Source organism: Syngnathus scovelli, chromosome 2 (assembly GCF_024217435.2).
Source record: "Syngnathus scovelli strain Florida chromosome 2, RoL_Ssco_1.2, whole genome shotgun sequence".
Taxonomy (NCBI): Eukaryota; Metazoa; Chordata; class Actinopteri; order Syngnathiformes; family Syngnathidae; genus Syngnathus; species Syngnathus scovelli.
In genome coordinates, this window is record NC_090848.1 from 2,108,778 (window position 1) to 2,119,501 (window position 10,724).

General features: G+C 41.2%; 1 protein-coding gene across 1 annotated transcript; it reads right to left on the reverse strand.

The window, feature by feature from the left end:
* Nucleotides 1–1,746: 1,746 nt before the first annotated feature.
* Nucleotides 1,747–3,266, reverse strand: LOC125988459 (rhodopsin). The gene has a single exon (XM_049753708.2). The coding sequence runs from the start codon at nucleotides 3,171–3,173 to the stop codon at nucleotides 2,109–2,111; it is 1,065 nt and encodes a 354-aa protein (XP_049609665.1). The 5' UTR covers nucleotides 3,174–3,266; the 3' UTR covers nucleotides 1,747–2,108.
* Nucleotides 3,267–10,724: the final 7,458 nt, after the last annotated feature.

Genomic DNA, 10,724 nt, shown 5'->3' on the forward strand with positions numbered 1-10,724 from the left:
AACCAGCAATCTTATGTGAAATTGCAGTAGATATATTAGATAACAATATTTAGGCGTATATATGCATACACGTTATTTAAAAACTACTATAAGTAGTAAAGATTACCCAAAGAGAAGCATACTCTCCCCGTTGTTGCATAACGGGGCATCCCTCCATGCAATAAAGTTAGCCGTTAGCTTGGAGAAAGCGTGCATAAAAGAAGTGCTGTTTCAGTGAGTGGTTCTTTCTGTCCTTGGCAAATCGTAAATCTACATTCTGGCTTACATAGTTCACGCCAGGAGGGAGACGCAACACGTTCACTGACTGATCCGTTGATGCACGGGAAGGAAGGCAGTTCCACCCATTGACTCGTTCGCGAACGGGACAGTCGAATTTGTTCCCTCACTGATCCGTTCTCGCGATGAACCTGAAATGCAAATGACTGACTCGTTCACTCAGATCCGTTCGTTGGTGAACGGGAAATGCAATTCACAACTCATTCATGAATAAAAACTCTTGAAACTTGAATGAACGGGAAGTAACGTCATTTTCTTCTTCGTTTTGTTTTACGGCGAGGTGGCACCAACTTCAATGCGCATTACCGACACCTACAGGTTGAAGTCATATGAACAAAAAAAACCCGAATCACTTTAGAAGTGATTCGCTCACTCTCGTTCACTGAAAAGGTTAGTTCTTTTGAACGAATCGTTCACTCACGAGCCAACACTATCCGGCACCTAACCGCGTCACAAAAAAAGTTGGGGAACGCTGCTCTAGTGTGACTTATTCATTATTTAATTTGAACTATTTTAATTAAAATCTCATATCAGCAGTCTTCATACATAAAACACCCAATAAAGCACATGGAATGAAAAACTTGTTTTCGATCGTGCGTACCACTCCGTTTGCTCCGAAGTCTCGTTGTCCCCAATCAAACTTTTTCAACATTTCAAGAATTTTTATTCGCCATGTTTGAGCGTGCCAAACAAGGAATTTGACTTCGGTACATCACAGCTGCTGTTCAACATCTAGGTGACTAACAACACTCAGGACGTGTGTAAAATGACAAATATTTCCAAACATTTTAACTCCGGAGTTGCTCTTCCTTTACTGATGACCTCCTGCTTCGACCGAAAATCCATCGTTGAAAATCGTTTGGATATGTAATCCTCCATTGCAAAACGAAATGTAAAAACAAAACAAATGGACGACTGGTCCTCAGTTGCTCACTGTAAATTTGAACTGGAGATTTCTTATTCTACAGGTAGGCGCATGAAGCATCCCGGGATCACTAGCACCCTCTGTCGTAAGGCTGGAGAACTTTTTTCGTAGCCTCCGTTTTGTTGACTTAAAGAAACACGACGTTATAGACAGATAAATAAAAACTATTATACACACCAGCTTAACTACGGAAATTAATTAATATAGCCACAGTCTAACTGCATAGCCTGTTAACATAGGCAGCCGTGTGATTACGCAATCCTCAGAGGAGGCTAGACAGGAAGTTGGCTCCTCCGAGCGAATCGTCTTCGGTATTATAACTAAAAATTCAGCGATTTTGGTTCAAAAACATACAAAACTATTGAAATTAAAAGGAAAATGCCTTTATAATAAAAACTATTTAATTTGTTTTACCTCTTTTCATGATGGCAGGGGAGGCGTAGACCGCACGTCCTTGAAGGTGACCCAGGGTGTGTCGAGACGCAACTCCAAATCCAACGTTTTAATTCTTACACAGTTACCAGAAAGTGATTCAAGACATTCCGTTTTGTGGTATTCACATTTATTCCCTGCATCAAGAAACTACATCATCATTTGAGTCAGTAAAACATAAACATGAGTCATTTGCAAAGTGCGTTTTATTTTACGTTGCCTTTGATTACATGCCTCTACGTTCAAAGATAAGCCCTATCAATATAGGATCCGACATTTCCCTCGAGCTAAGGGAAACTCTCGTCGTGGAATATTCTGTACACACGGAAACAACGGATCTTCCCTGCAACTGTCTTTAGTTTGAACCAACTTGTTGGTGAAAATACAAAAAAAGAAGTTGAAGTAGACGGTAGCCTTCAGTCGTGTAGAACTCTTCTTGGACAGTAGACGGCGTCGATCGGGTTTGACGGCCCTTTTACGCAGGAGAGACGGAGCTGGAGGAAACGGACGAGGCCTCGGTTTTGGAGGTGGTCGTGGAGGCGCCCTCCTCCTCTTCAAAGGGGTTCTTCCCGCAGCACATGGTGGTGATCATGCAGTGGCGGAACTGCTTGTTCATGCAGATGTAGATCAACGGGTTGTAGATGGAGGAGCTCTTGGCAAAGAAGGCCGGGATGGTCATGAAAACCGGTCCGAACTCAGCGCCCTGATGCGTGAAGATCCACCAGGCCACGCCAGCGTAGGGCAACCAACAGACCAGGAAGGCGATCACCATGAGCACGACCATACGGGTGACTTCCCTCTCGGCCCTCTGGGTGGTCTCGGACTCCTGCTGAGCGGCGGCCGCCTCTTTGACGGCGCAGAGCAGACGGCCGTAGCAGAAGAACACGATGAAAAGCGGAGCCAGAAAGTGGCAGACGAACATGTAGATCACGAAGGACTCGTTGTTGAAGCCCTCGGCCCGAGTGTAATAGTCGACCCCGCAGGAGCACTGCATGCCCTCCGGGATGTACCGGGACCAGCCGACGAGTGGAGGGACGGCGCAAGCCGAGGCCATTATCCAGGTGAAGGCCAAGCCCATGATGGCGTGGTTCTCCCCGAAACGGAAGTTGCTGATGGGCTTGCAGACCACCATCCACCTCTCGATAGCCAGAACCACCAGGGACCAGAGGGCGATTTCACCGCCCAGGGTGGCGAAGAATCCTTCCACGTTGCAGCCCAGACGTCCGAGCACAAAGTAGCCGTGCATGGACGTGTACATGGTGGTGGTGAATCCTCCGAAGACCATGAAGAGGTTGGCCACGGCCAGATTGAGCAGGATGTAATTCAGAGGGGTCCGCAGCTTCTTGTGTTCGATGGTGACGTAGAGGGTGAGGAAGTTGATGGGGAAGCCCAGCAGGATGAGCAGGAACATGTAAGCGCCCAGACCCGCGTAGGCCGCCGGGTTGACAAGGTAGTACTGAGGGTATTCATAAGGACTCCGGACCACGCCGGTGGTGTTCAGCATGGGGATGTAGAAATAAGGTCCCTCGGTGCCGTTCATGCTTGCGGTTGGCGCTTAGCGTCGGCCCTCGTGCGTGCGGCGTTTCTTTTAGATCTTCGGAAAGGGACCTGGCTACGATTGGACCACGGTGGCGAGGCGCTGCCTTTTAAAAGGCGCACCTTGGATTATGGCTTTCCAAATCCGTCAGCACAAAGTGATTTAGGCCACGTTTAATATCTAATCCAGCCGTGACTGCAAACAGAACTGACCACTCATCAACATATTAAGGTCTTTGCACTCGCCCGTTCCTGATGAGGAGCACCAATCGTTTATCTTGTCAGATGAAATGCTTTTTGGGCTTGAATGTGTTTTACTGGTTGCTCCAAAGTTCTGCTTTCCCTTTCACATGAACTAATCAAGGTCCAATTAAATTGAGCCCGTTTAAACAGAAACTGAGAAATAAATAAGATGAAACCTCAGTTTTCATGATTAATCCATTTCAGCAAATCTGAAATTGAATCCTACAACAGTCAAAGAAATATCTCACATTAATGTAAATTCAATTTATCGACTCCGGTCTGAAATACTGACGCCTAGAAAATACACTTTAGAGAAAATAACTTCACATTTAAACACAGACAGCAGTTGGAAATCAAATGAAATGACCAATAAAGTGTTTATAGAGCATTTCACACACACTTTTACCTTTATTGAAAATGCTTAAAGGCATATGAAAGAAGTGGGGTGCTACAAAAACCAAAAGTGACAATAAAGGAGTGTTTGATACCCGAGACCGCGTCATATTATTGAATCGGAAGGTAATAAAAATAAAAATGAAGTGTTTTACAAGGATGCCTCTGACACGCTACGTATATCGCCAGCGTATTTAGCTAACCTGTGTGACCTGGATTCTCACACGGAATACTCTTGCCATGGTTGTGAATCGAATCACGAACGGAGCAGCGATTCAAACGGCTCTATAAATATCTCCTTTTATGTTCCAGTGTGGATGGTATGTAGAGCACGGGCCGTGAATGCTGAGTGCTGAAGCGCTCGTCTTAGCTGCTGAAGAGCTCAGCACTTTCCTAATGGGTGTTGTATTAAAGAGATTTGGGGCTTATGGATGTGTTACTCTCACAGGCCTGTCAAGGGTTTAACGTTGGACGGGGGGTCATTCTCGCTCGGTACCGTGTTGCTATCTTCGGCCTCATTACACAGTTTTTTTTTTTTTGCCTCTATGGTTTGTGTCAAGGTCAAGGCCAGATGCCAGCATCAGGAGGAGGGGAGGTAGTCTGACTTGTGGAAGGCTTCTAGTTAGTGCAGCTTGCACAGCAGGGTTGGGACATGGAAAATGAACTCCTCCTAATACATGAGAAAATGTATTTGGTGACAGTAAGTGGTGTTAATTTAGTTAAAAACAAAATACGAATATTTTCATCAACGCACATATTTCACCTGAAAACACGAGAATAAAACCTCCAACACCTCCCCTAGTTGGAAACACAAATTTGAAACCCTAACCCTAGTTTGAAACCCGAACCCAAGTTGGAACTCTGAGTTTGAAACCCTAGTTTGAAACCCTAACCCTAGTTGGAAACCCTAGTTGGAAACCCTAACCCAAGTTTGAAACCCTAACCCTAGTTTTAAACCCTAGTTTGAAACCCTAACCCTGGTTTAAAACCCTAGTTTAAACCCTAACCCTAGTTTGAAACCCTAGTTTAAAAACCCCAACCCTTGTTTTAAACACTAACCCTAGTGGGATATGTTACTTTAAACCCCCTAACCCTAGTTTTAAACCCCACTTTGAATTCCTAACCCTAATTGAAACCTTCTTTGAAACCCTAACCTTAATTTGAAACACTAGCTCTAGTTTGAACCCCTCATGCTGCTCAACTGCTGTTGTCTACCTTATGCAGCGGTGAATCGATTTAGTTTTTCATCCCACATTCTGGATTGATCAAATGTCACTCACTGGACTGACTTTCTCTCATTTACACTTGAAACCTTGAATCCAGCATGCATGGTCTGTGAAAGGAAGCAGGTCCTCACACAGAACCCTCTCAAGCACTCGAGGGAAGGCCCAGGTGAAGAGTTTCACACTTTACAATAATCAGTATTTTTATTCATTATGAAATCTAAAGGACTTGAAATAAAATCCTGCCTTTGCTGACCTCTAGTGGTCTTTCTCCGTATCCGGTACAGTAGTTGGGTTGTTCCAGAACGGAGGAAAATCTAGTGCAGAGCTATACCGTTGCATTTTAAAATGACTATTTTTTTTCTAATTAGTCTTTCTACAATGTTGAAACTAATTAAGTTTGTCGGGGTGACGTCACCAATGTTTAACTATATCAATGGGGCAAATTAGTTTTTCCCACCGGTTTGGTTGTCACCATTTTTTTTTTTTTTTTTAATATTTTGGGTGCAAGCAACCAAAGTCCAGGAGCATTTTTTTTTTTTTTGCATCCAAAGATGAGTGAAGTTTGTAGAGGACAAATGAGTGGGAAGAGTGTGATGCTCTCTCTCACTGAGGACCGGTAGAGAGGAGGGAAGGCTGCAAGTAGGACATGGCACATTCCACACCATCAGCCCCCACAGTACACTTCGCGCACTCCATCTTATACATCATCGGAACAAAAATAACAGCAGCTGGTGTCGGGGTTGTCAATGTATTTGGTTAGGTAGCACTGGTCATCCAGTTCTCATGATGCGTTGGCAGTGAATGAACACAATCTCATTTAAAAAATAAATAAATAAAAATCATTCCACCTGCGCAGTTTCATGTAAAATGGTGGATGTTGAAAGTCTTTGCTGCATCGTGTGCCGCCTGCCTGCGGCGTCTATGCCAGCAGTGGGAGCTGTTTACTGGGATAAGATAAAAAAAAAAAAAAGCTCATGCTGCATCAGTATTGATTCGACAGGTTTCTGATGATTAAATAATGAAGACAGCGGCTTTTTACGAGAGGCTGTCGCGGAGAAAGCAACATTGCCGCGTCTCCGTATTTTATTTTTTCATTGTGTCAAGTCTGAAAAGCTTCTTAAGGCCATTATTTCCCACAAAAAAAAAAAAAGACACCCTGGTTTAGTCACTCGCCAGAGTGCAGAGAAGATGGGGTCAAAGGTGAACTTGAAGCCTCGTAGATAATGCTGATCATCAGCACATTTCAGAGAAAGCTATGTGTCGCCGCTTTTTTAAACTGCTGACACCTAATAAATCTTTCCTTTTTCTCGCACATCAACTTTTTGACATGTTTTTAATTTTTAAGTGTTACCTATAAAAGCCGTCGTATTCGGGAATCGAACTCACAGTGACAGGGAAGTGTACATCAGCGACTCCGGACGATTGCGCAATACGCATTTTACGATGCGTAGGCTATGACGTCACGGTGATTTTTCAGGAAAAAAAAATTCGACCTCTTGCTGAATATAATTCATAAATATTTATAAATATACATATATAAATATGATATACTCTTGCTGAATATAATTCATAAATATTCATAAATATGGCTAAATAGACAGTATTGCTGCATTGCAGACTAGATAATAACAATCGCTCATATTTATATCGCACTTACCGTAAATCTTGACGTCACTTTTGTCATCTTGACAATCAGGATGCTCCCTGCGGTGGCATGGGAAAAAAAAACGCAAAAGATACTTTCATATGATTATTTACCTTTCTAACCATATTTAATCCACCTTTTTATTCAAAATATTTCAATAAAAATATTGATCAAATTCCATGTTGCCATCCACACATTCTACTGACACTTTTAACAATTCTATTTTCTTAATGGAATTTGCAGTCCCCCCCGTTCATATTTTATTTATTTTTATCTTAAATTTTAATTAATTTAATTTATTATTCACTTCAATTTATTTTTAATTTGAAGAGGAATCATTCCACTGCACCCAGATTGCTTTCTTTTGTCTTCACCATTCAATCCATTGATCTGTCTTAATCTTGTCTTTCCCTTTCTCACCACTCTGGTCTTTCAAGTTTAAACTCACTGACACTGAGCACGCGCACACACAACGCACACACAACGCACACAACGCACACAGAACAATTTGTGCTTGTTTTTCAGACTGCTCGAGCCTATTGTGTACCCGAATTGCAAAAAAAATTAGCAGTCTACGACATGATTCAACATCTTTCTCGTTGCTACAGTGATAAATCCACTGTGCATGTGTAGATGGCTGAACTCCCCGTCAAGCGTGGCGAGTCATGTCCTCGGTTTAAGACACACACACACACACACACACCTCCCACACACTCATCTGCACATGATCACACAACAAGCGCTTCGGATTCGCACATAATCATCAGCCACTTTTCAGAACTGCTTTTATCAAAGCGCATCATTCATATGTTAAAGAGCCACCCAACTCGCGGGACTTCAAACAAGAGTGGAGCCCAACAAACACCTTCGCGAGACGTGACCCCATTTTGCTGTCTTTTGTTCTTATTTTTAATTTTGGAGCATCGTGCAGCCTGTTGACAGAAACGTCTCACCTGAGATACGAAGACGAAGTCTGGGTAGATGTGAGCACCACGTAGAATCTTGCATCACACTGACCTTGAAGGACAAGCCAGACTCAGCTGGATGGGCGTCTCTAACTGGAGGCTCATTCGGATCCCTAATCATCTCCAAAACAGACAGACACACACAGCAGCCAAGGTTGACGGAAATATATCTGAAACAAACAGCAAAATATTTTCGATCCCCAACTTGGACGGTGCTTGGACTTGTTTGTATTTACTTGAGACATTTGTGAAGGTCGCCGACAAAACCATCATCTGAACGAACGGCGGTTTTCCAAATTGGATCACAACTGTGTCGAATCAGCAAATTATTCCCGATATAGTGTGCTTTAAAGGGGTTACGTCATTTTGTAGGGGTGTCCAAATATCTAGGGAGAAGAAATGTAGGGCACGCAAAATGACCCGCGATGCACTTGGAAAAGTAGTGGCTATCAATGCTCACTCAAAACTTGAATATTTAGCACAATGTAAGAGCTAATATATATTAAAAAAAAGTAAAAGCTCAAAAAAGTTAATTTAGCATGATACAGCGACCAAAGTCATATACTTTATATCAAATATATTCCGTCACCAATCCCTGAAGTCAAAATGAGCCACGCCGCAATGAATGCTAACAAGCTATGCTAACAAAAGACAACAGAGGAGAACGTGCGAGGCCTCGATTTATTTTTCGGATGCTAGCCAAAGGTATGGGCGCAAATGTCACTCAAGAGTGACGAGGAAATCAGCAAAGTGTCGAATTTGGAGTTTTTTTTACAGCAATACTGAGTGAAGGCATAGCGAAACGCTAAGCTAACATTAGCATGTGGAATAGTTTTTTTGTATCTCGTCTTTTCAAATTATACAGAACAATGCTGCAAATATGAATGCTTCTCTGGTGAGTATAATTTCAATGATTGATTGCTCGATTGATTTATTCATTTTCACCAGTTGAATAACGTCGGTAGCAAGGTGGAAGGTATGAAGAATTGAAAAAGTGGGCTACGTATTACTTTGTAGTAGAAGCTGCAGATATTAAAGGTCGAATTGAAATTGGTGGTGGCACGGATATGGGGGGATGTTTTATGAATAATAGTTTGGCCTTCCGTGTTTCATTATAAATCACATTAATATTCATCGTGGGTGTCCAGGATGACAACAACAATAATCTTCTACGCTACGCTCCGCACCTAGACGATTCTTAGTGTGCAACACAATTCCGATTCACGTATGTTGTGACGAAGACAAACTTTTAGCTTTCCAGTTCATTACGCATTTGCATGAATCATGTTGTGGCATGAGTGGCGGGAATTTGGACCAAGATGCAAACCGGGATTGAGTTACTAACATGCCAGAGAATTAACACAATTTCCAATTAAGCTTTCATTTCCTTAATGAGACTCAGGTATGATGAGCAAGAGAGATCAGCAGATGATGGATGAGCCTCGTGACCGGTGAGAACAGGCTCGCATGGCTCACTGCTCCATCTGCTCACCAACCTGATTCTACTCTTTGTGGAGCAGACGGCTTTTTTTTTCTTATCCACATACAGAAAGTAATTGACTCCATTCTCGAGACTTTGTGGGATTAAAAAAAAAAAAAAAAAGGTCCACTGCACTACAGTAGGGTCATGAAGTTTTATCATCTGATTTTTTTTTTAATAATTCATACAGCTTCACATTGGATTTGAAATAAAACTCACCAGTTATGAAATATTACTGAAAAAAGGTCGGTTAAAAACTACACATACGATGGGATGTACACAAAACAGAACACATAAAAACAATTAGTGTAATTAAAAGAATTATATAATTATATAATGATAATGATTAAATATATATATAATTAAATATATTATTTATATATTAATTGAATTTATATAATTATATAAAAATAATTATATAATTATAATTATATAAAAATAATTATATAATTATAATTATCCATCCATCCATCCATTTTCTGAACCGCTTAGTCCCCACGGGGGTCGCGGGCGTGCTGGAGCCTATCCCAGATATTTTTATAATTAATATAAATATAATTATAATTATATTTATATTAATTATAAAAATATTTATAATTATAATTGTAATTGTTTTTGATATACTAATTATATAAAAATAATTATAATAATAATTAAAAACCACATTCAATGGGATGGACACAAAACACAATTTATAAAAACAATTATAGTATCATACACACTGAAATATTATAACCATGATTATAATTACTTGCATGAAAACCCATTGAATCACTAACAATTGAAGTGTGGTCTACTCGGCTCTGCATTTTGATTTGGAAATTAATTACTCATTGACTGGCATTTCTTTGCTCGTGCATTATGCATATGCAATCTCACAGTGCCCGCTGAGCCCTGTTGCGTCCATTTTTTATTGCCGATAGAAGGCGCCTTGTTTCACCTCAAACGCAAACAGGGGGCGCTATTTCAATTATTCATTTACGGTAGTTAGAGGCATGCAAATTTTGAAAGCATGCCAAGTATCAGGGGGAAACAAAATAAAAACATCTTGTCAAACAGCAGCTCTATTTACTGGAATGTAATTGTGTTAACCCAGATGATGCTAACGTAAAATCTGCATTGATATAATTTCGTCTGCTCGAATGTGGATCGTAGCATCCCTTAAATGTAAGCACACGTTTGGACTACTTTGGCTTTTTCCTTCTCACCCCATTTAATGAGTAGCCCAGATAAGCTCATTTCTCTGTAATTATGTGGCCAAAAATATGATGGGCCTCTCGACAGTCTCTGCAAAGATGGGGACGCGCCAGAATTAGCCAGTTGCTAAAATAAACATCATCTTGCACAAATGATGTCGAACGGCGAGGTGGGGGCTTCGACGAGATTTCATTTAGTGCTCTGCTCAGGTGGTCGTGATGACAAAATTTGTACCAAATGACTTTATGATTTTATTTTTAGCCGTCGCTATGAAAAGATTTTTTTTTTTTTAATGAAAGTAAAAATGTAGACGGAAAAGAGCTATGGAAATTGTCTCTATGAAGATAACCATGTGATTTAATTGTGATGGATTACTTTTATATGCTTCTACGTTGAAACCGAAATC

Excerpts from the sequence above, each read along its gene's own strand:
- LOC125988459 (XM_049753708.2), bottom strand. The coding sequence starts at position 3,173 with ATGAACGGCACCGAGGGACCTTATTTCTACATCCCCATGCTGAACACC.